The sequence below is a fragment of the Apus apus genome, chromosome 8, assembly GCF_020740795.1.
Source record: "Apus apus isolate bApuApu2 chromosome 8, bApuApu2.pri.cur, whole genome shotgun sequence".
NCBI lineage: Eukaryota > Metazoa > Chordata > Aves > Apodiformes > Apodidae > Apus > Apus apus.
Genome location: NC_067289.1, coordinates 18,134,503 through 18,157,008, shown reverse-complemented (window position 1 = coordinate 18,157,008; position 22,506 = coordinate 18,134,503). Strand labels below are relative to the sequence as shown.

The window sequence follows — 22,506 nt, the reverse complement described above, 5'->3', positions numbered from 1 at the left end:
AAAAGTAAATTCTTAGAGCAAGTATAAGAATTAAATAGATGGAAAAGTGTATTTTTATAAATCATTCTGGAGAGAATTTGCATTTTATAAGGATATCCATGTTTATAATACCAAAGAGCAAAATCAGGTCACTGTTCAGGATACAATAGCGATTAACTGACTAATCTTAACACAGTTGTTGCAGTTCAAAGTATGGGGGCAGGGGACCTGACAGGTTTGACCTTCTGGTGCTGCATGGAGACCCCAACCTGGTGCTCTGGGATCCCACTCTGTTGAGCTTAATGTGTTGGGTAGAAGCTAAAGCTCTGCACTGTAAACAAAGCTTTCCAGTGAAAAGAACAAAACAATAGTAGAAAGGTGACATTTTACATCAGGATCCAGGTTTTAGCAATTGAGAGAATGGGTAAGAAGAAGAAATAACAAAATAATGCACGACTGTGTAGATCTAGTAAGTGTCTTGGAAATGTCACTTTGTGCATCCTGTAATTTAATCTGCTCTTATTTCTTGCAGGGAACAAGAAAGGAGCAACTAACCACACACAAGGTTTTCCTCAGTTTGTTTTCTAACTCTTTTTCTTACTCTTTTACTTTTTCTAACTCTTTTACTTTTTCCCTGAAGACTGGTTGCACTTGGCAAGAATCCACATGTGTTTAGACGAACGGCCTTGTGACTGAAAATCAGCCACTGATTATCTACATATAATTGGTGCTTCAGCCAGTAATTGAATGTCTGTGGAATAGATATGCCTTGAAGAAACCCCGTCTCTCTCAGGCAGCTCTTTCTCTCTATGGATTAGAAACAAATTGGATGTTTTTATAGTTAGTGTAAATTTTTAATTAGCATCGTAGTTACCTAAGTAAATAATGCACAGATTAAAATACTCATTTAAGGAAATGACAAAATAATTAAAAACAAAATAATGAGTGAGAGGAATTCACCAGGAAAATGGTGTACCATAAGGAGCTATTACGAGTCCTCAGCTGCACAAATCTACATCCCTGCTCCACTCCTCTTAGGCTTTGCTGTTTTTCTGCTTGGCCCCAAAGGACACTGGTGCTCACCAGCAGCAACACCAGACCTGGGCTGCCTCCCTGCCAGGACACTGGGTGCTCCAGGGTCCTCCAGCCCCTCTGCTATCTCATGCCTCGGTTGCACTGCAGCAGCAACCTGGGATGTGGCAGGGGAAAGGGTTCAGCTACCAAACCTCCCAGAGTTTTCAAAGGCAGGAATACTGGAGGCAGCTGGCTCTCCATGCTGCACTTCCATCTCCCCTCATCTTACACTCTATGGCCAGACAGCTTGGCAACATCTCCAGCTCCTGCTGGAGAATGGCCCCAAAACACTGTTCAACCATCACAGAAATGCATTGATGTCTTGCACAACAATGAGCTCAGGGAGTAACAGCAGCAGCCTCAGTGTCCAGTTGATGGGCCCATGTTCAGGCAATTACTCTGTTGCTGCCACTGTTTAATTGTATACACATAAAAGTAGTGCCATTGATTACATAATCATTACACATACAACTAAAAGCTTGCTGGAGCCTAGATTTAAGTGTATGATTTTATGTTTGTGTGCAGAGTTTTGTATCAGACATTTGTGTCTTCATCTTGCTAAACAAACATCTGAAATCATTGCTCCCATAGGAACGTAACTGGAAAGCTTGGAGTCTCCTTGAGAAAGCCTAGGCCATGGGTTAAACCTGATCTTCATGTCAGAAGGTGACTTATTTCCTGTATAAGCAAGCTGTGGAAATTCAGGTGAGGCTTCAGGGCAATATTTTAAAGTGGGATCTCTGATACAGGAATCTTCATTCTTAATACAGTTGACCTTTGATTTCAGAAGTGCTGGAGTATTGTTGGTTGATCAATATCTGGCTTGGCTGCTCTGCTTCAATTTTTCTCTTCTGAAAACTACCTCTCAAGGGTGAGATGAAACTTCATAAGTGTCTGTTGTGGGCTTTTGAACAATTTAAAAGCTGTGATGCTTTACTAGCCAGGACACTAGGCAAGGATGTTATTCTGGTGGAATCTTGCTGGATATTGGAAAAGGAGTGTGGCAAGAGCCTTCTGCCACACACAGCAAAATAATTTCATCCTACCAATACACTTTCATCCACTAAAATACCTATTTTTTGAAAGTGAAATATATAAACTGTGAGGTTCAAATCACTTGTAAATTGCTTCCAAGTTTTGTCTGGTGAAATAGTACCATTACAGCAGTGTGGATCAGGAAACACAGAGTGGCTTTATGTAACATAAATGCAAGCCATGGCAACAGAGGGTTGCAGAAAGTGCAACTTGAATTTGGCAGAGACCCAGTGACAAATATACTTGCACTTCAGAGAAACGGCACACAACTTTTAGTGTGTAGTGGTCAGGACCCTGTTCTACATCTGATGATAAAGGAGGAAGATGAGAATATTGAGCGTATCAGTTAAGCTCCTGGCTTAAGGCTACTCTCCAGGCAACACGCCACAGCTATGAAATCACTCTTGTTATTTTGGACTTCACATTAGATGAATAGGGTAGTGCAAGCTGTTTGAAACTCAGCGTTGATGTATTTAAATGTTTTGAAATAATCCCTAGCATTTCATACAGAATTTTGGTAACATTAGCTTTCCTAAGTGCCTGATAAAAATAGTCTTATGCCCCACTGGTTTAAGGTTATTTTTCTAATTAAATGCAGATGCATAAACCATCAGCATTCACCACAAGATTCAGTGGCTCAGACATTGTATCATCCGTCTTAAATGCTGAATTATGTCCTACATTTCTAACTGAACACTAAAAACTTCATTAGCTGTGGCAGATGTGATGAGGATTCATTGCTGTGTCGTAATTACCTGGAAACAAACGGGAGTGGAAGGAATGGTGCTCTGAACTTCCCATGAAAAAGACTTTTCAGGTCAGTGTTGCAGTTGTCATTGACCTCACTGACAACAGTATTTGGCCACAAATACCCAGGTATTTACCGCTTAAAATAATCTCCTTTAGTTCTTAGCCCCACAGGCCCAGAAGCTGCAGCCTCGTCCCCGTGCGCGCAACTGCTGGAACACGCCAGCAGCAGCAGCAGCTGTTTCCAGAGCAAAACGGCGCATCCCAGAGGCGGCTGGTTCGCTTCACCGGCAAAGGGGCCTCTCGGTGCCGCCGAGGCCGCAGCTCAGGGGGGCCAGAGACCTGTGGCAGGAGCCCCCTCGAGCTCCTGGATGGGGAGGGTGGGATTTTTTCCCAGTCGGAGGCCGCACGGGCTCGGAAGCGGCACCCGGGGGCAGCGGAGAAGCCGGGGGCAGCGGCTCTGCCCGCCGCCCGGCCCCGCCGCCCGGCCCCGCCGCCCGGCCCCGCCGCCCGGCCCCGCGTCCCGGCCCCGCCGCCCGGCCCCGCAGCGCCGCGGCCGCCGCGCCCTCCGTCCTCACCCCCTCCTCCCCGCCCTCCGACGTCACTTCCGGTGGGCGGGGCGCCGCGGGGTGCCCGGGCGGGCCTGTGATGGCGGCCGCGGGGCGCGGGCGGCCGGGGGCGCCGGGGGGGCCGCGCCGCTCCTAGCTCGGCACCGGGGCCCTCGGCATGGGGAGCAGCCGCGGCGGGCGCCGGGCCTGAGGCGGCGACGACAGCGGAGGGCGCGGCACTGCCGAGGGGGCCCCGCCGCCGGGGGCCGCGACCCGCGCCGCCGGGGATGCTGCGGTGGGTCCGGCAGCAGCTGGTAGGTGCCTCCCGCCGCCGGGGGCTTCCCCTGCGCCCCGTGCGGCCCCTCGGCCCGGCCCGGCCCTGCGGGGGTCCCCGATCCGCCGCCCCTGCCCGCTGCCGCCGCGGGGTCCCGGGGAAGCGGGTGCGGGCGGCGGGGCCGGGGCGGGGGGGAGAGGAGCCCGTCCCCCCGGGAGCCGGGAGGGGCTGCGGAGACCTGCGGGCTTCGCTTACACCATTGCTGTCATTCTTTTAAATTTGATTTTTCACACGTATCGGGATTTTTGAGGTGTTTCGGCGTCTTGGGGTTGGGTTAATCTTTTCTTTCCTTGAAACCACGTCGGCAGAGAGGAAAGCGCGTTCCCTGAGCTGCGTGCCCCGTTGGGAAGGGCTCCCCGGGCGTCTTTTCAGGGTGGAACGATGGTGCCTTTTTCTGTGCAGCGGCACCTCGGGGGTTCGCTGGCCTCTTCCTCCTTCGCGTTGCGAAACCTGCCCAGGCTTTTTCACCTGATGTGCGCCTGCCTCGTTTAGTTCCCTGCACGCGAGGGCTTTGAAAGTGACGAGAAGTAGAAGGAAAGCTGCCGTGAAATGCTTTTCGCGGGGGAAGCCGCTTGAAAAAGGCTGCAGACGGAGGTTGTCTCCCCCGAAGTGTGTTCAGCTCGCTGTCCCTGTGTTCTGTCGGGGGGGGGAAATACGGCGGCGGTCACTGCCGCGGCTGTGGTGCTGCAGCAGGGAAGTTCGTGGAATTTTGGCAGTTTTGATTCAAGTGTTGGCCGGCTTCCTGCCCCCTCCAGCATCATTTCTCTTTCATTTTCACAAGGGGAGAAATGACTTCTGAATCTTATCTTTACAAACTTATGTTTCCCAGTCATTGAAGTTACCTTGTATCCCAGATGTTGCCCAGGTTAGTACAAGAACTTACCTGAGTTAATGCCAAGCCTTTTGTCTCCCTCGTTATTTGTTTCATTTGTTAGATGACTTTAAAAAAATACAATTTTTTTTTAATTTTTTTTTTTTTCACCTCCCTCCTTTCCCATGAAACACAGAGCTTGTGTTGATGGTCTCAGTGTCAGCTTGACAGTGCTCACTGGTTTGCTGTGACACCAGGAGTTGCTGACCTGGAAATTGATGGCTTTGTCTGGGCTCTCGCTGCACTCTTCTGATCTGTTACAGGCATACACATTTTTTAGAATAAAACCTGTTTGCCTTAACGTAGCTATCATTTTTTCCTCTTGGAGGTGGCTTGAGGTTTGTTTGTGGGTTTTGAAACTGCTTTGTGTTACTGCCTGTGGAGTTTAGATTAGGGCTGCATCAGTGCTAGGATGTATCCAGCAGGATTGCTTTTCTCTCTGTGAGTACGCTGGCCAGATTTCCAGAAATACATTTGCCTTTAATAGAAAGTAAAAGGTAGTGTAACAAGATGAACACTAAACCTAGCACTAAGGGATTTTTCTTCTAGAGGAGACTGATAGGACAATAACTGCTTAAAACTTGCACTAGTTTTGACAAGGAAGGATGAATGTCAAGATGCTTGAACATTTAAATATAGTACTAAGGAAAAAAGTTACTGCAACACTATGTATTTTGTGTTTTCTTTCTTATATACCTCATTATTTGACATTAATGGCTGGGTTGTTTCACAGCTCATAAAGATGGAAAATGACCTTTGATAGGTACCACATTACATCTTTCTTCTGAGGGACAAACAACTGTGTGGAATCATTGGTTTAACATAGATTCCACAATAAGTTTGCTTCATTGTATTTCTATGACATTTAATTTCTGAAAGAATATCAGAGTGCTGAGGACCTGGGGAGGGATGCTGAGAAAATAATCAGAGTGAGTGGGAAAAGTAGGGTGACAGAAATAGTTGAATCAGAGTGGCAAAATCTGTGTCTGATTTATTTCTGATAGGAGAAGAGAACAAGAATATGTGGGTTTGGATCTCTTTAGAGTGTATATTTGTACCTGTGCTTGATGTAGCAACAGGTTTTGAAAAGTGTTCCCTTACACACAGGAGGGTTGGAATCTGGCAAACGTGTGGGAGTGAGTCAAGTGGGATGTTGTAACAGTACAAAAGAAAAATGTTGGTGTGCAGAAAAGTTGGAAAGTATTAAGGGACTGGGGAAAGGAGGAGGGACTGGTACTTTGCTGATGGTGCTTTTAGGTAGTTAAGTACTCTGTGTATGAAACCAGCGAATGTTTTTCAACTTCTACATATACTAATTAATGAGATTGTCCTAAGTGCGTATGGTCTTGACAACTTCTCAAGAATTGTAAAAAGAGCAGGGCAAATGAAGCAGGTGGTCTTAGAAGTAAGTGATGAGAGTACCTGGTATGAAATTAAGATTATTTCAACTAAGTACTTTAAGTGATGACTTTGCCGCGCTTTAGTATATGAAGATCTATGCATGCATGTATAGCTACATAAAGGGATGACTAGTCCTCTGAGACCATGAGACATGCTGAGAATGTAAGCCTTTCTTCATCTTTATTGTGGTCACACAAGTCCAAAACAATTTTCTGGGGTGTTATTTATCTTTTCAGGTATTTGTTGTACAACAGAAGTTTGTAACAGTAATACTTTTGCTCAGTATTCAGCTGCTCTTCAGTGCCTATGTGGATCTCTTACAAATTGTCAGTTTGTTTTAGTAACTTGGCCTTCAGTCTGCTTTGTTTGCTGAGAAACAACACCACCTTACACAGACAGACTACAACTATTTTTGTTCATCTGATGCTGTCCCCCACTAAGTAAGTAATTAACAGCATGCGACTTACTAGTTATAGTATAATTATCTAGTTATTAGTTGGAAGTACTCAAGTTTTAGTAATAAAAAAGTGTAAAGGCAAATGGAGTACAATGAAACTCTGAGTGAAATGCCATGAAGTATTTCAAAGACAAGCACTGAGTAGGGAAGATGCCCGAGTCCAGCTCTGTTACCTTGAGATCTCAGAAAGACAGTGGGCTCGTGGATTTGCTGAGGGTTGTGTAACACCATGGGCACAGCCAGCAACCCTGGAAAAAGCAGCGGGGTAAACAGCAGCTGATAGGAGACATCATTAATATTCAGGAATAGTACTTTACATTTTATTTGCATTTCCAAGTATGAAGTGTTAGACTACGTGGTTGATCTGTGTACAGCAGAGCGCTGTGGTGGCTCTCCTGGTCAAGTTTGTGCAGCATCAACTCAAAACAAGTACAGAGTGGCATTTTGTAATGCTCAGTGACTTTCTGTACCCCTTCTGGTTTGCTAGATTTATGACAGTGTTTGGACTGCACTAATGTCCTGATGATGGTGTACATGGAGTGCAGGAGTGTTAACAGTGTTGCAGTGGTATTAACAGAAAGTAATGACAACATCTGCTGTCTGACAAGGAGGTCTCTATAAATTAGAATACACTTGCATGTATGATCTTAGCTTTGTATTAGCCCTGTCAAATGAAGATGGATCTCTGGATTTCCCTTCTAGTTGCCAATATGTGGAGTTTGAGTAATTTTATCTGTTACCTAACAGTTCAGTGATGTACTAAAGATACTGCATGGAGAAAACCTAAGAGCTACCTTCCTGGTCAGTCTTTTATAGATGACAGTTAAAGAGAAGAAGACTTATACTGTATTTGTCAAATTATCTTTCTCCTACAACTGAAGAGCCTGAATGCTGTTGTGCATTGACAACAACTTCTACACTAGGCAGAGAAAAGTATTCCAACAAATGCAGCTTTGAAATTTGACTGAAAGTCAAAGACAAATTCAGAGATTAATTTCTTTGCATTGGTGTCTTAACTGGAAAAGCTAGTTACCAGACTATTTTACTATCTTACTATTTTTATATATTTAGTTATATTATTTACACTTATTAATTATAGGATTGGGAGGGACATCAGGAATTTATCATGTCCAAAAGTTCTACATAGCTTGCATTGAGAGGTGATCACAAGGAATGGTTTTTTACTGTTTTGTCGTGGTTGTCCCTGTGCCCTGGCTCTCTGGTAAACCAAATAACCCACCCCCCCACTGCCCCTGCAAAGAATTGCCTGTCTTTTTCAAATACTGAAAGTACTTTGAACTAATCCAATGACTGAGAATTCTAGCTTCTGAAATCACTTTGCTTTTCTGGAGTACAATTTGCTCCTTCTTCAACCTCATGTAACTTCACACAGGAGAAAATATAGACCTATTGTTTTGCCAGAGATACTCTGTGATGTGCTGGGCTAGTCCTCACATCGTGTTTGGATCTTTTAACCTTATTTTCTTTTTACCTTCTGTGACTACTAAAGGCTAATACATTTGCAACACAGTGTGTTCCAAAGCATGAAGAACTTGGCCCTGTCTTCAGCCAGCTGTCCGTTCCAAGCAGGGACATCCGCTGTGTCTTGTGTGTAGTTTTTAAATTTTATCTCATAAAAAGTAAACTGTAAAGTTAAGAATTGCCTGCCAAGACCTCATCAAACCAGCCTTAATACTGTTTCTTTCAAAGACTGTTTTAAAAATGGGAAAATCAGGGTTGTCTGATGTACCGTCTTGCTCTTAAACTTGGGTGTTTGACCTGCATCTTGTCCCATCCTTTTTTGTTTTTTTTTCCTAGCCATGAGCCTTTTAAGCTGCATTTTTTTATTGTGCCCAACTTCCACTTGTCACATGATAATATGACCATTTCATTGACTGTGTGATATTCCTGCACTAACAGGGTCCTGCTTCCTTAATAGCAACTGTCTATTTCTGTTTTATGTGACTAAGGGAGAAAAAAGCAGCATTTTGTTGACAAAGAGCAAAAGTTTTTTGTGTTGTGGTTGGTGGGTGGTATCTGGTGGGGTGAGGGGTCAGGGTGGATGGCTGTTTATGGTGAAGAGGTTGTTTCAGAACTCCCAACTTAAGATAAAATTCATTGTCTAAGCCAAGCAAATATGTGCTGAATTTAATAACATTCAGCATGTGTTTTGGACATCATTGGTATTAATTTCTAGTTTTGGATGGGTTGGTTGAATTCATTAGAACCTTGATTTGCTTTCTTCTGAGGTGGAGAGTTAAGAGTTCTAAGAGAAACAGACATTAATGTGTTTAAATTCCATTGAAAGCATCACGACTAGCCTTTTGCTAGTGATCTGCCATCTGTTTTTCTGTATTGTCTTGGGGTGTCCTCAGTAGTTATGACTGGTTTTGTAAATATTTCACTGGGAAAAAGGTATCTACAGTATACCTAAAAAACCCCAAACTTTTCATTTCTAGCATAAAATCAATTTGCAAGCCAGCAGATAAGAACTGCAGCAAAAGAGGTGTGACAAAGTGCTGCTATAAATGCAAGGTCATGTCTTCCAGCTGAACACAGATGACACACTTATTATCAGTTAGGCTTTTTTTTATACAAGTTTCTTTCCAACTGCTGTTGAAAAAAAACACTGAGCAACAGTGCAGACCACGGTAGAAAAGACAGAAAGCAAGACTGACAGCTACACTGTGATTTTAAAAAATAAACCCCTGCAATTCCTTGGCTTCCCACATACTGTGACTTGAAGCGATTTTTTTTTTCTTGTTTACTTTGAGTTAAAATAAGCATGGGAAAGGAGAATTTTCCTGTAAATGGGAAAGAGGGAGAATGATGTAGACAAAAGGCAAGCTGTTTGTTTTCATCCTGAGATATTGCCAGAGAATAAAGTTTTATATGGTTTATTCAAAAAAGTATATTTTGTTATATGTTGTTGTATTTTTTACTCCTTTACTATCCCCCTTGCATACTTGTGTGTTAGTTTTATGGATGGCTGTGCTAATTTTGGGAGATACGCACGTATCTTTTTGGAAAAAGAACTGTAACAAAACAAAAAGGAAGCTTGAGATCTAGCAAGCTTTAAGGATAAACTAGTTTGTAGATGTGTCTGAAAGCAGGACATGAAACTGATAGATCATAAATCATGTTTGGAATGGAGTTAAAACCTAAAGTGATGTACAGTGAATGAAGTGTCTCAGAACTGTAATGGTTAAGTTTTACAGTCATCTATTAAAAGTAAAAAAGAGCTAGACAGTTCTAGCTATGACCTACACTCTCTTAGTGCTCAATTTGTTCAGCAACAACTGTCAGATCAGTTGTTAGTATAATGTTATTGAAAAAACCTTAAGATTTATGATCCAGGGGATGGTTTAGGGTAAGAATTTTTTTTTTAAGTTTTTTTTCATACTGAAGGAATATGTGAAGTAGACTTGCAGTGCAGGAGCCAACTGGCCTAAGTATCTACTGCCTGCTAGAACCCATGTAAATGTGGAAAATTGCATTTTTCAATATTTATATGGGGTAATGATCATAGCCTGGAGTAGGAGCCCTCATGTTTGTGTAGAATAGTTTTATAAATGGCTCATCAGAGCAGTGGGTAAGCAGTATTTCATTTTAAGATAATAGTGTCCATATGAATCTGATTCTTCTGTATTTGTTCTGTCATAGACTTGACAAATTTACTTGGAACTGCTTTCTAATTTTAATTAAAAAGTTCATAACCTGTCACAGGTTTGAATGCCTTATTTAATATTGAAAATCAAAGAAAACTATTTCTGCTATAAAATGAATAAAACAAATCCAGTGACTGTGCAGAAAGGATACAATTTGTGTTTTTTAATATGATTTTTTAGAAACTATGGTTATTCAAGGTGCATGAAGGATTTGTGTGTTGAATATTACTGTACTGGTTCTGTTTCTTAGTGTGACTTTGTTTAGTAACTGTGTGATTGATTATTGCAGAATTGTAGCACTGCCATGTTCAAAGTGCTTCGTGTATTTTGAGCAGACTTGTTAAAAATGGCTATTGATTTTTGATATCTCAATTATTTTATTAAATGCGATGCCCTATAGTTCCCTTCTGAGAGGTATCTGAAGTCACCCTTCAGCTTTGAAATACTTGCCTACACTCCATTTGTACGTGTCTGAGAGGGAGGTTATACTGCAGATAACCGATTGCTGGAGCCTACAGAGGAAAACTGTTAATTCTGCCATTAAAACTGTGTAGCTGGAACAAAAAGGTAACTTCATTCCCACTGTTTTAGAGCAGTGGACCGTTTTGTGCATCACAGCAAAAGCCAAGCATTTTAGACCACAGCAATTGTGAACCACAGCATCAGCTTCTCTTAGATCTCGTGGACCTTTATCATAACGCATTTTTTTAAGGAAAATGTTTAGAGAGCACTGAGTGGCCTGGTGAAGTAGTTTGAAAGCCACTAGCCATGTCTTTAGACTTGCTACTTAGAATTTGAATGTTAACTAAATTGGTTTCTATATTAGAGTTGACGACACATCTATTGTAAAGTCCCTGTTTTCTGTCATCTCTGGCGGAGATTGCTCTGCCATGTGTATGTTTGATTCTTGCTAGAAGACACTGCAGTCATTTTCCTCTCTTAAGTGATATCCTAATCCATTGCTTGTTACTAGCACGTTTTCCCCTCTGCAAAAGAATAGACAGACAGCTTTTTAAAACTTTCCATTGTATTCAAGTAGCATAGAACGTGCAGTTAGCATTTATAAAGTTGAATGTGTCTTAACACCCCACAAATACACATTTTTTTGCTAAGATGTTAATGGCAGCTAAAACTCATTAAGTTTATTTTGCTTGAATGGGCATTACTAGTCCTATTTTTTTTTTCTTGGTCCAGAGTTTGACAAGATTACATGGATGCATACAGATTTTTCATATTCTTAATAAAATCACTGTGAAAGAAATACAGAAAAGTATTTCTGGGTCTGTTCATTATTGATAATTTTCATAATCTGTGTGCCTGAGTGTGAAAGAGAGCATCCTAAAATATAGCAACGAATGAGCAACGTATTAAAGACATTTGGATGCGAATTCTAGTAATGCTGTAGCAGAAATGTGAAGCTTGGAATTCTGTTGCAAACAGTCACAAGAAAGTGGCTGTCGCAACATGTTATGTTCATTTTATCATATGATGTCCAAAATGGATTATGCTTTGTGAATTCTGTGATTTGGATTAGAGGGGAGGACAAGAAAGGCGGTTCCTCAAGCAATGCAAAATTGGGGTATTTTACAATTAAGCAGTGTACCCAAGTCTGTGTTAAAATTCCTCACTGCTGGCGGAAACCGGACATGTCATAACAGCCTTTGAGAGCAGTGTGTTAGAACGCCTACCCTGCCTGCTCAGCTGGCATTTCCTTTCAGATTTTATTGATGGTACAAGACCAGTATGGTTGGCATCAGTCACCTGGATAGAGAAACTGGCACAGGGATGTATCTTGGCAGTGAATGAGGCCAGTTTAACCTGGTTGTTATTTTTGCAGATAAGTAAGAGGAGAGGTTTTATTAAATTTTAAGTAAGGGTTTTTCCAAGCTATTTTTGTGGGGATTTTGACAAAATAAGGTAAAATAAGAACAATTTGAGCTGTATGTAACCAGGCCTTGGTTCTGAGCAGTATGATTTTTCTAAATACAGTACTAGGCATTTTTTAACTTTGTAAGGGAAGGATTATTGCTGCATGATTTCTCAGGCCTTGTTTCTTGAGTGTTTTGCTTTCACAAAATAATGTAGTCTGGTTATAGGTCTTTGAGGAGGTTACAACATGATGTTATCAGATGTTTTAAAGAACTCCAGATATAGCAAGTGGGAAGAGGAAGTTGCATGAATAGTGCATGACTGTTAATAATGTTTTATTTCTTTACTGCAGTGATACTTAAAAAAGGAGGAACAAATTGCATGGCACTTTGTAAACCTCAGGGTGCTTCAGCTGATTCACTACTTTAGTTGTTAGAGCAGTGTTTCAAATTGCTGTAGGAGGTTGTTTCTTCCTTCATGTTAACCTTTGATACCACAAATTCAGTTTGACTTCTGCCCAGTTATATGACTGAAAGAATTATTGGCTGACTGTTTTGAGTACAAATTTACACAGACTTCTGAAAATGTACAGGAAGTGTGAATAGATCATCTTATCTGACAGAAGGAAAAGTATTCCATGCATATTCAGGAAAAAAATTGAAAGCAAGAAAGCGTTTCCTCAAAACACTTCTAATCAAAATATCTCTTGGCAGCAGTGTAAAAGCAGGCTTTGGGGCTCTCTTCCAGGATATGTGGTGTCCTGTTTATGCGGCCGTGATCAGTCAGTCACATCCCTAGGAAAGAGGCTTCCTGAGACCAAGTTTTCTTCTGTTAGTTTCATTTACTACTAAGGTCTAAAGGGCTTTGGGGGGAACTACTACTTACCTTAGCAATGTTCAGTGTAGTTTTGGAAACGAGGAAGAGGTTTTAATGAAAGCTTCCTTCTTTCAAACCCCTTTCAGTGAAAACTGTTCAGATAGCAGAAGTTCTCTTAGCAAACATAAATTTGCTAAATTTGCTTTCTTTTTTTTTTCCTGTAAAAGCTGTGAGCGATGAATAAGAAACACTTGGAAATCATGTGAAAATATCCTAGCTTTATGCAAATCGTAGGCAAAAATTGCTTGTTGGGTGATTTGTCATTATCAGAGCATGTATTGCAAAGCTTGGAACAGTGATTGGTTTGTTGCTGTGTGCTGGTCTCATGTCACTAATCCCAACTGAGAGATCTGCAGGTTTCTGCTCTCTCATTTAGCAGCGCTGTAGAGTGCATGTGGTTCATGCTTGCAGATGTTGGGAGGGCTGTCCTGTCCTTGTACAGTTCTTTTTTTGGTAGTGCTTTTTCTCATTTGCTTTCTCTGCCTGATTCTGCAATTGCCCAGTTGGTTGCTCATGGTAATATTTCTTCAGCAGCAATGTAAAAACTCTTCTTCCGCATTGTACCCTTTGGTTGTACCACTAAATTATTGGAATTACTATGCGATTGTTTTAGGGACCTGATACATTAAAACCAAAACAAAATATTAAAAAAAAAACAAAACAAAACACCAACTGGAAAAATGGTGGAATTTTGGCTGGATCAGTTTTGCATTTTGCAAATGGCTGCTTGGGCAGTTCTCCTAGTTCAGCTGTGGAGATGAAGACAGAATGTAGGAAGGAGTTACTTGGAGTAGAGGTGACTGTTAAAGCCCATGTCTTTCAGGAAAGAAATAGCATACAATCACAGTCAAAAATTTCTCCTCAGTTCCCCATGTAATGTTTTCTATGCTGTTCCGACAGGGCCTGATTACACAGAATTTGTTGCTGTCTAACTTTTAGAAGACTGACATAATCAGTGCTGAATAGGCTCAGTAACAATGACTTTGACTTTGGTTAGAGTAATTATGAAATTTATTATATAAGGAAAAGCTACAAATTGCTCTTTCCTTCTTTCTTTCTTTCTTTTTTTTTTTTTTCCTTTAATTCTCCCAGAAAGTTATGTTGCATTGTACTTTATAAATCAGCTTGACTCAAACTTCTCTGTCTTATATGTAAATTGCATTCACTTAGATTATTTTCAAAACCAAACATGTCAAGTTTAGCTGGGTGCAGAACTTTGATTGTGGAGGTGTGTATCAAAGATTAAATGAGAACACTGTACCCTGGGATAGATAATGCCCAGTTTATCCTGATAACATCAGCTCTATGGCTGAACTTTTGCCGGTAAATCTAGATTTAATTTGCAGCATGAAGGGGAAAAAATCTGAATTTTTGTTATTTTTTTTGTCTTATGGTCTTAGTTTTTAATCTTCTGGTCAAATTTTATTGTATTTATGGTCAATTCATGTAATACACCTAATTATCAGATTTTATAATACACTGTTTTTTTCTTTATGAAGTCAGTGATCTGTGTGCCCAGGTAGAAATCACTTCACTAAATAACTGTAGCAAAACTAACTTTGTGTTGAAAGACACTGGTGACAAATTACTCTTTTTGCAAGACTCCAGATTTAATTTAGGGATTCTCTGCTGATACAGTTTGGCTGCAAAATCCTTTGACAAGGGCATGTTACCCTAGTTTTATAGTTAAGTTTGATAATGAAGTTAGAAAGAACTGTCTAATAATAAGTGAAATAAGGAAACAATGTGCTTTTGCACCTCTTTGCTGGTTTGCACATAGCTGCTATGTAAAATCCCTTTGTTGGGCAGAAATTTAGACTAGAAATGGGTTTTGTGTCAGGAGCACGATCTGTGACCAGCCACATAGTTAGAGAAAAGTTGAAGTCATTTCAGTTCTTGAACAATTAAGTTGAATGTATTTGCAGAATTTTCCTTGGAGAGATGTGTAATTAAAATTTCTCTGGAAGACCTGATTGGTTGCAATCTTACCAGCTAATGACATGATGACAGGGTTGTTGGGTAATTTAAAGTCATATTTTATACAGGCATGAAACGTGGGAGACCTTGTTTCTGTTCACAGCTCTGACACTTCCTGCTGTGACAAGAGTCAACTCACTGAGGCTGTCAAGGATGTTCCTTTTCTAGACATAGCTCTGAAAACTGAAGAGATTCTTGTGTGCAGCCAGTCTTACTTGGGCATTATAGAGCTGCACAGTTTCTGCACTTTCTCCATGATAAAATTTGCCAAATTTGAGTTAAATGTGTACAGACAGCAATTTTAAGCTCTTCTAGCTGCACAGCTGCAACTGTAAACTCTTATGGCCGGAGATTCTGCTTGGGAAAATACTTTCCTCACTTTTAATCAGTTGAATCTATTTCAACAGAGGTATCTCCTCTGGTAGAAGTGCTTGTGTAGTTAGGCTTGACATGTATGTCTTTACTCTTCATAATAAAAATGTCATTAAATTAATCAACTTCCAGGTGCTCAGATGGTGGCCTAAAAGGGGCATGCGTTGGAAAAATGTCAGTGATTCTCTGCTCACTCTGATATTTTTTCATTTATCTTTTAATAGCTTTAAGTGAGTAGCATAGTGATTAGCATTTATCACCATCAAAAGATTGCCATTTGCTTTCTTTGCTTTTTCTGTTTTTTTTTTTTCCCCTGCTTTACATCTGTTCAGCTTAGAGTGGAATTTTTCAGGCTGTAGAATATGACTTCCCAAAGTGAGAATGTCTGGCATTTTGTGAGTGCCAGACATTTTCTGAGATAGAAAAGATCTGTGTACCTACCCTTACTAATTAAGCACATTTTTCATGTTTTCAAAACACTTTCATTGTGGCATCTTCTGGTTTGACTTAGAAATAATGTGTCACTAATGTCAGATATCCAAAATGCTTCTGCTACAAACATCAGTGTCTTTTTAAATTTTGTGTCAGTGTACTTATTTTCCATCTTACTTTCATGCTTGTATTTCTTTTCTTAAAGTTGTGAACAGTTCCTTTCTTTTTGCTTTTGGCAACTTACATATTTCTTCCAGTCTTTTCCCCTATCTACTTTTTGTCTCCCTGCTCCACTCTTATCCTTAAACAAGCTTTCATACCAGAGCATGTGACTAGAGCAGCCTTCCACTGCTTGTCAGCTAAAGTTTATTCTCCAAATCTCTTTGAAAAATCTCCCTTCCTTTCTGCCTTCTTTCTTGTGGACCTCTTTCTTTCTGAAGCAGAATGTTGCTGTAGTAATGATGCCAAATACAAAAAAGTGTATGTTTGAGAGGACTTCTAAATTATTCCTTTACTTTAAAATGATGCCATCCTGAACATGAACATGCCTAATGCCCTTGTTAGAGAACTGTATCGATTAAAGAAAATTCTTTGTTGATTATACCAGCCCGTTTTTATGTAGCTCATTGTGATGGCTGTTCATCACCCTCTCTAGTGAGCTGGTACAGAAATATCTTCTGTGAAGAGTCAGTTTTTATTTGACATGAATCAAGGCCTGAGCCTGGTTTCACAAGTGGAGCAATAAAACTGCAGACAGAGGTAGTTTGCTCACTTCCAGTGGTGGAATTGGTAATGCCCTTTCTACCTGTTCCATCCGTTGTCCTTTCACTTGGCATCAAAGAACAAGGAGACTGTGTGTATGGTGCAAAGTCAGTTCTAAGATTAGGAATGTCTGACACTAATGCTGAAATTCATCACTTCCTGGGAAATCTTTGGTTCCCTATCAAACAGCTTAACAGTTCCAAATTTAATTTCACTAGTTTCTTTCATGTCTCCAAGCTTTTGGGATTTTGGTTTAGTAATTATCTTGGCCTGTTACTTGAATTATTACTGTTGTACTGTTTTTCTTGTTGTCTTTTGCCGTCACCTGTTCTCCAGGTCAGAATGTTAAAGCTAGGAAGGGTTCTGGTGAGTCATGTAGCCCCAGGAAAGGCTCAATTAAAGATAGAGTTGAATGACCTAGAAATAAGCCCTTGTGTTACAGATACTGCAACCTGCACATGTGACATATTTTGGTTTTTAATTATTCCTCTCTGTAAGAAAGGAATTTTTGTTTGTTTTTGAAATAGCCAAGCTAAGCTTTCCTAGCTGCATCTGAAGCCTATTTCTGTCACCTTTGTCCTTCAGATTACGTCCTTTTCTCTGTGGAACTGGCTTCAGTGTATTGGAAGATGTGCTAGTATATCCCAGGTTTCCTCTCCTTTAGGCTAAATGGCTGTAATTTGTTTGCTCTTTGCTTTTTAGATTGTTCAGCCTTGCATTATATGTCATGTTTTCAGGATCTCTTGTGGCTCATGTTCCACTCCTCTGGATGCTGTCCAGTTGGTTCACAGTGCTTCTTCAATTGTGGATGCCATTCCTCCTCTAGCATCCTTAATACTGTGACCTTTTCCTTAGTGGGGTGACATGACTGTCTCATTCAGCCTGTGATCAGCTATAGGTTTTTGATCTTTTTCTACAGAACTCCTATATAGATTTTATTCTCTTTCTGTAGATGCAGTTGTGTCTAACTGCTGTATCTTTCAGTCGTCTGTCCTTCTGGGTGATCAAGATGATTTTGGTTTTTCCCTGGTCATTTGATTTCCCTGGTCAGTTCTTGCACTACTGAGGTGGTGTCATCTGCAAATTCAACACTTGTATTTCCCTTCCACTCACAGAAGAAATTGATGAAAATACGGACGATTAGACCTGAAACAGGGCTTTGGTTCCAAGGGGCATCACTTAGATCTTCTGTTTTGGCAGGAAACTATTGATAAATGTTTCTGATTATCTTTTTTGGTTTTTTTTAAAGTATGTTTGCTTTCAGTGTTGCTACTGGCAGGAAATGGCATTTGACGTTACACAAAATGTTAGTTCTTGGAGATAGAATTTGTTTAGAAGAATTCTGTTGTCTAGTCAGATGCATATGCTTTTGTCTTTAAACTGCTGAGAATCTTATCAAAATCCAGTTACCACAGCATACTAGTATCTCTTCCTTTTCCCATAATCATTTTATTAGGTTATCATGAACACAGCTCTGAGGCTTGTAATTTCTATATGTTTTCATCTCCATTTCTGTTTTTTCGTTTCTAAATGTCATGGAGCTTCAAGTTCACATGGTAGCAAATATTCTCTATCCTTTTTGAGACTTGGGATTTTTTCTTTCATTTTCCAGAATGTGTACACAACCTCAACATTGAGATTTTTTTTTTTTCCTCCAGTTTTTGAAAATTCCCTGGACACAACAGGCTTTGATTTACTTGTTAATTTTGTTTCCCATTCAAAAGCTGCTATTCTAAAATGGCTGCTTGATATCTGGGTATCATTTCTGAGTACAAGGAATAATTTTACAAAATTGCAAGTTAATAAAAGATCATCTTTATTTCATGTTTCAGGGTTTTGACCCACCGCATCAAAGCGATACAAGAACTATTTATATAGCAAATCGGTTTCCCCAACATGGCCATTATGTTCCTCAGAAGTTTGCAGACAACAGAATCATATCGTCCAAGGTAAGGTATCAATTTCTTATGGAAAAAACAGTTGGTATGTTACTTAAGAAGTTGTGTAGGCAATATGCATGGGTGTATTATGTCAAATGGTGCATTTACAATATTCAGAATGAAACAAACTCTGAACTTTTTTGAGGAAAAATCCAGGTTGCTTCCTGTATTTTTTCTCCTGGTGTCATCCCTCTTTCCTCAGAATCTGACTGCATATAGAGCAATTAAGCATGTTGGTCAGAATTTCTGAAAAGAAGGTAGTAGTGCTGCCTGTATCTGGATGTGATGCGCAGAACCACTTAAAAGGAAGGATGAAGTAGGACTGCAATTGCAGATTCCCTCCTAGTGTGACCTTGGATTGGAATCAATAGAATTGATGGTGGGGTTGTGTCTTGTTGCTGTAGTGTAGGACAGACAGTTACAGCTGCAAGAATTAATATCTTCTCTGCTACCCAGGAAGCAGGCAGCCAAATGACTCCAGCTGCTCCTATCCCAGTTGGTTGGAAAACATTTAAAACTTTGTCTCTAGGCAGTGCAGTTTCTATCCCTGCTTTCCTGCTCCCTTTAGTTAAAAAATAAAAACTGGATTCAGCAGTTCTCTGTGGAAGTAGGGCAAGACCAGAAGAAGGTTCGGGGGAGGGGAGATGGAAAATGAAAATATTTAAGTTAAGAGAGTTTAACGGGAACAAAACTGAATTTCACTGAAAAATTGTTCAGAGCGTCATAACTGTTCTTCTCTCTCTCCTTTTCCCTTCAGTATACAGTGTGGAATTTTGTTCCAAAAAACTTATTTGAGCAGTTCAGAAGAGTAGCCAACTTTTATTTTCTGATTATATTCTTGGTTCAGGTAAGTTGAATAATACTCAGGAAATTCCGATCTATGTTGTAAATTCTGCCACTGATTTTTGTTCTATGAATTTAACTTCTCTACTTCAGTGTTCTGTCTATAAAAACACCACGTTTCCAGTTTCTCCTGGAAAATAACTTTAAAAAGAATTTTGTCCAAATTTAAGTACTTTCCTTAGGTTTTGTCTTCATGAATGCTTATGTATTTATTTTGTGAAGCTTCAGAGTCCATTGCACTGCCAGCACAGGGACTCAATTGTCTGCCTCAAAATACAATTTTAAATCTGTCAAGTTAGTAATGAAATTCCAGATACACCTTTTTTATTTTTGTGGACGTTAATGGTGTTTGGAAGTTGATCATCAAAAATGTGACTAGGTCTGTTCTATGCTAGAACTGGTTTTTGCATCATTATTGACATGTATGATTTAGCTGTCAGGAACTGAATTTTGCTTCAGAAATACTTCAGGAAGTGCTGTAAAAATACAGGGTATAATGAGGAATTTGGGAAATAGTTGTTACCTTTCTTAATTACATTTTTTTTTTAAATTACATTTGTAAAAATTGTGGCTCATTTTCGTATTTCCTTCTCTTTTAGCTGATGATAGATACCCCTACCAGTCCTATTACCAGTGGATTGCCATTATTCTTTGTCATAACTGTGACAGCCATAAAACAGGTAAAGGGGGAAAATGGTATAGCACGAAGTCTTTCTAAGGGAAATTATATAATGAAGTTTGACCAAGATAGTGTTTAGATTCTAAAAATAAATAGATGCCATTTTTAGAAATAATTTTGTATTTAATGTTTCGTGTTGGGTGCTTGAACTTGAGAATTTTTATTAGTTGTCAAGCACTCAGTGACTCACTGGTATCCTTAAATGGACAGTGAATGACTGTCAGAATGCATTTTTATCTAGACAGGACATGTCACTTGTTATAAGACCTTTTCTGAAAGCTCCTCACTTATTCCTTTGGCATACCTCACTGCATATTAAAACCAATCCTCCCACATGACACGCTGAGAAAGGAGCTCGGGTAGTTTAGGCAGTGGTGCAATCCATGTTTGTCAGTAGTTAAAAGGCAAATTTTGCCCCAAGGAGAATGTCTTGTGGTGAAAAACACACAATAATTGTAATCCTGTACCAGGTAGAAAGTCCAGTTTAGAAAGCTTCCAGTTTTTGTTTACTTTTTGTTTGGTTGCCTAAAACATTTTGGAGTGCTTCTATAGCACTTGAGATAAGAAAAATCTTCTGAGTTTAATAGAAATGTTGTTCAAGCACCATACTACATCCTGCTAAGACCTAGAGCCCCTGGAAGGAGAATGTTTAAAAGAAAAGGAATTAAAAAAAAAAAAACACTCCTGTTTTCTTTAAACCTTTAAAGCAAGAGGAGAAAGAAACAAGCATATAAATAAAGAAGTGATGTGGATAGAAACTGTAATCTCTTCTGCGGGGAGGTAATTTTCAGAAACTATCCCCTGCAAAGGGCTTGACAGTGCTGTCTGGGGAAGAGATGCAGTCATAGCAACTGAAAAGTAAGCAGGAGACTGTTAGGGAGCTACAACTGGAATTTCAATTTGTTTTCTGTGCCAGTAAGAGCCAAAGCCACCCTGAAAGAGGGCAAAAGTAAAAATAGCTCTAGCTTTCAAGCAGATAGAATGAATGGTGCTTGGGACAGAGAGGATCTTAATGCTGGAGTAATATTTGAACTAACATTCCATCTTGTTGCTGTCCAATTTGTATATGTAGAGTATTCTAATCCTAGTCAATTGCAGTTGTTCTCATCCAAAAAATCACATTTTCAAGAGTAGTATGGTCATAAGTAGGCAATAGAAGATATTCCTTACAGCTGTGTGAACTGAAAGGGATTGTGGAACTTAGTTATAAATATTATTTGTTTTCAGAAAGAAGTTGGACTTGCATAAGTCTAAAATAACTTAGAATACTCTATTACCACCTTGTTTCCAGATGTCGAATCTTACATTGGGAAATTAAAGTATCTATTGCAAATAATAGAGATTCCTTCTAGAAGTTTCAAGTAATTCAGGGCTTGCCAAGCATCAAGAGTTTTTCTGGTTGTCTCAATATCTCTGTGAGGAATATTGGAACCACCTAAACTGATCTAATGGACTCGCAAGTTTATCCTACTGCAAAGTAGACAAACAGTATTCAGAAGCTGTTATCTTAGAAAGACAATTCAGTGTGCTATTTCCAACAGGCTGCCCTTGGACAAGGAGGAAAGATAAACCTTTTGTTGGAATTCAGAGGGGAAAATACTGAGTATGTTCTCAAAACCAGGTCCTGTTTTCTCTCAAACTAGAAGCATAATACGAAGCAGATTTTAGTGGAAGAAACTCCTTTTGAAAGCTGCCATACCAAGTTACATCAGGATAAACATTAAACTATAGCTTGGAGTCTCAGAAGATGAAGGGGACAGTAGGAGCATTAAGTGTATTTGGGATTGAGAAGCTTAGGAAAGGGTGAAAAAAGTCTCCTCTGCTCCCAGAAGGCCAGTTATCACCTCTAGCAAAGCTCAAAACTCAGCCTTATTGTAATCTCAGCCAAGGAGAAAGAACTTTTTCTTGTCAACAGTGTAATTGCACCTAGGTCAGGAGAAGGACATACAAGACTGCAAAGTGATGCAACTCATGCTGTGTCATTTTGTCTGTCTTGTTAGCCAGAACACTTTCCTCCTTTTGCCTATGAAGATGCATATGCAGTCCTCGGAGGAGTCCAAAATTAGAAAATAAATAACTATAAAACAAAATTAAAGGTTAACAAATCCACAACAAAATAAACGTATTTCCTGAGGAACTCTAGGGAACTTGGTCCATTTCACTAAGTTCATAAGTATGTAGCAAACAAACTGATTGGATACAGATGCTTACATGACTGTCAGATGAATTAGAGACAACTGCTTTACAGGTTTTGATTAATTATAGACCTAAACTGAGAATGAAATACCTAGTAATATCATATGCAGGCCTTTTAAAATTGTGTCATTTTCTCAAGTACATTGATGCAGTTATTTAAGTAGGATTTTAGAATATAAATTAATTGAGAGATGTTAATCTTTTGTTGCTATTCATGCAATTAAGCAACGTTCCCTGTATTCCTATAGCATCTTTCTTTTAACAGTGTTTTTGCAATATTTCCAAGTGAGGATAAGCAACTCTCTCAAAAAATGCTGTAGTAGGTAAATTTGGGGGGAATTTAAACTGAGTACAGTGAGTTGGCTCTCAAGAATTCCCTGGTGTGAGGTGTCACCCTTGTGTTGTAGGCAGTAGGTGTTAGATGGAGAAAGCGCTGAAATCTGTAC

The 22,506-nt window shown here is 39.9% G+C and overlaps 1 protein-coding gene across 7 annotated transcripts in view; it reads left to right on the top strand.

Moving 5' to 3' along the window:
- Positions 1-3,478: 3,478 nt before the first annotated feature.
- ATP11B (ATPase phospholipid transporting 11B (putative)) overlaps positions 3,479-22,506 on the top strand; it is a 58,580-nt gene continuing 39,552 nt past the window's right edge. For all 7 annotated transcript variants that reach the window (XM_051626418.1, XM_051626416.1, XM_051626417.1 and 4 more), the window contains exons 1-4: positions 3,479-3,697; positions 18,235-18,351; positions 19,100-19,189; positions 19,785-19,865. In XM_051626418.1, coding sequence (XP_051482378.1) covers positions 3,671-3,697; positions 18,235-18,351; positions 19,100-19,189; positions 19,785-19,865 — 315 coding nt within the window. In that variant the 5' untranslated portion in view covers positions 3,479-3,670. The remainder of the gene's footprint in view (positions 3,698-18,234; positions 18,352-19,099; positions 19,190-19,784; positions 19,866-22,506) is intronic.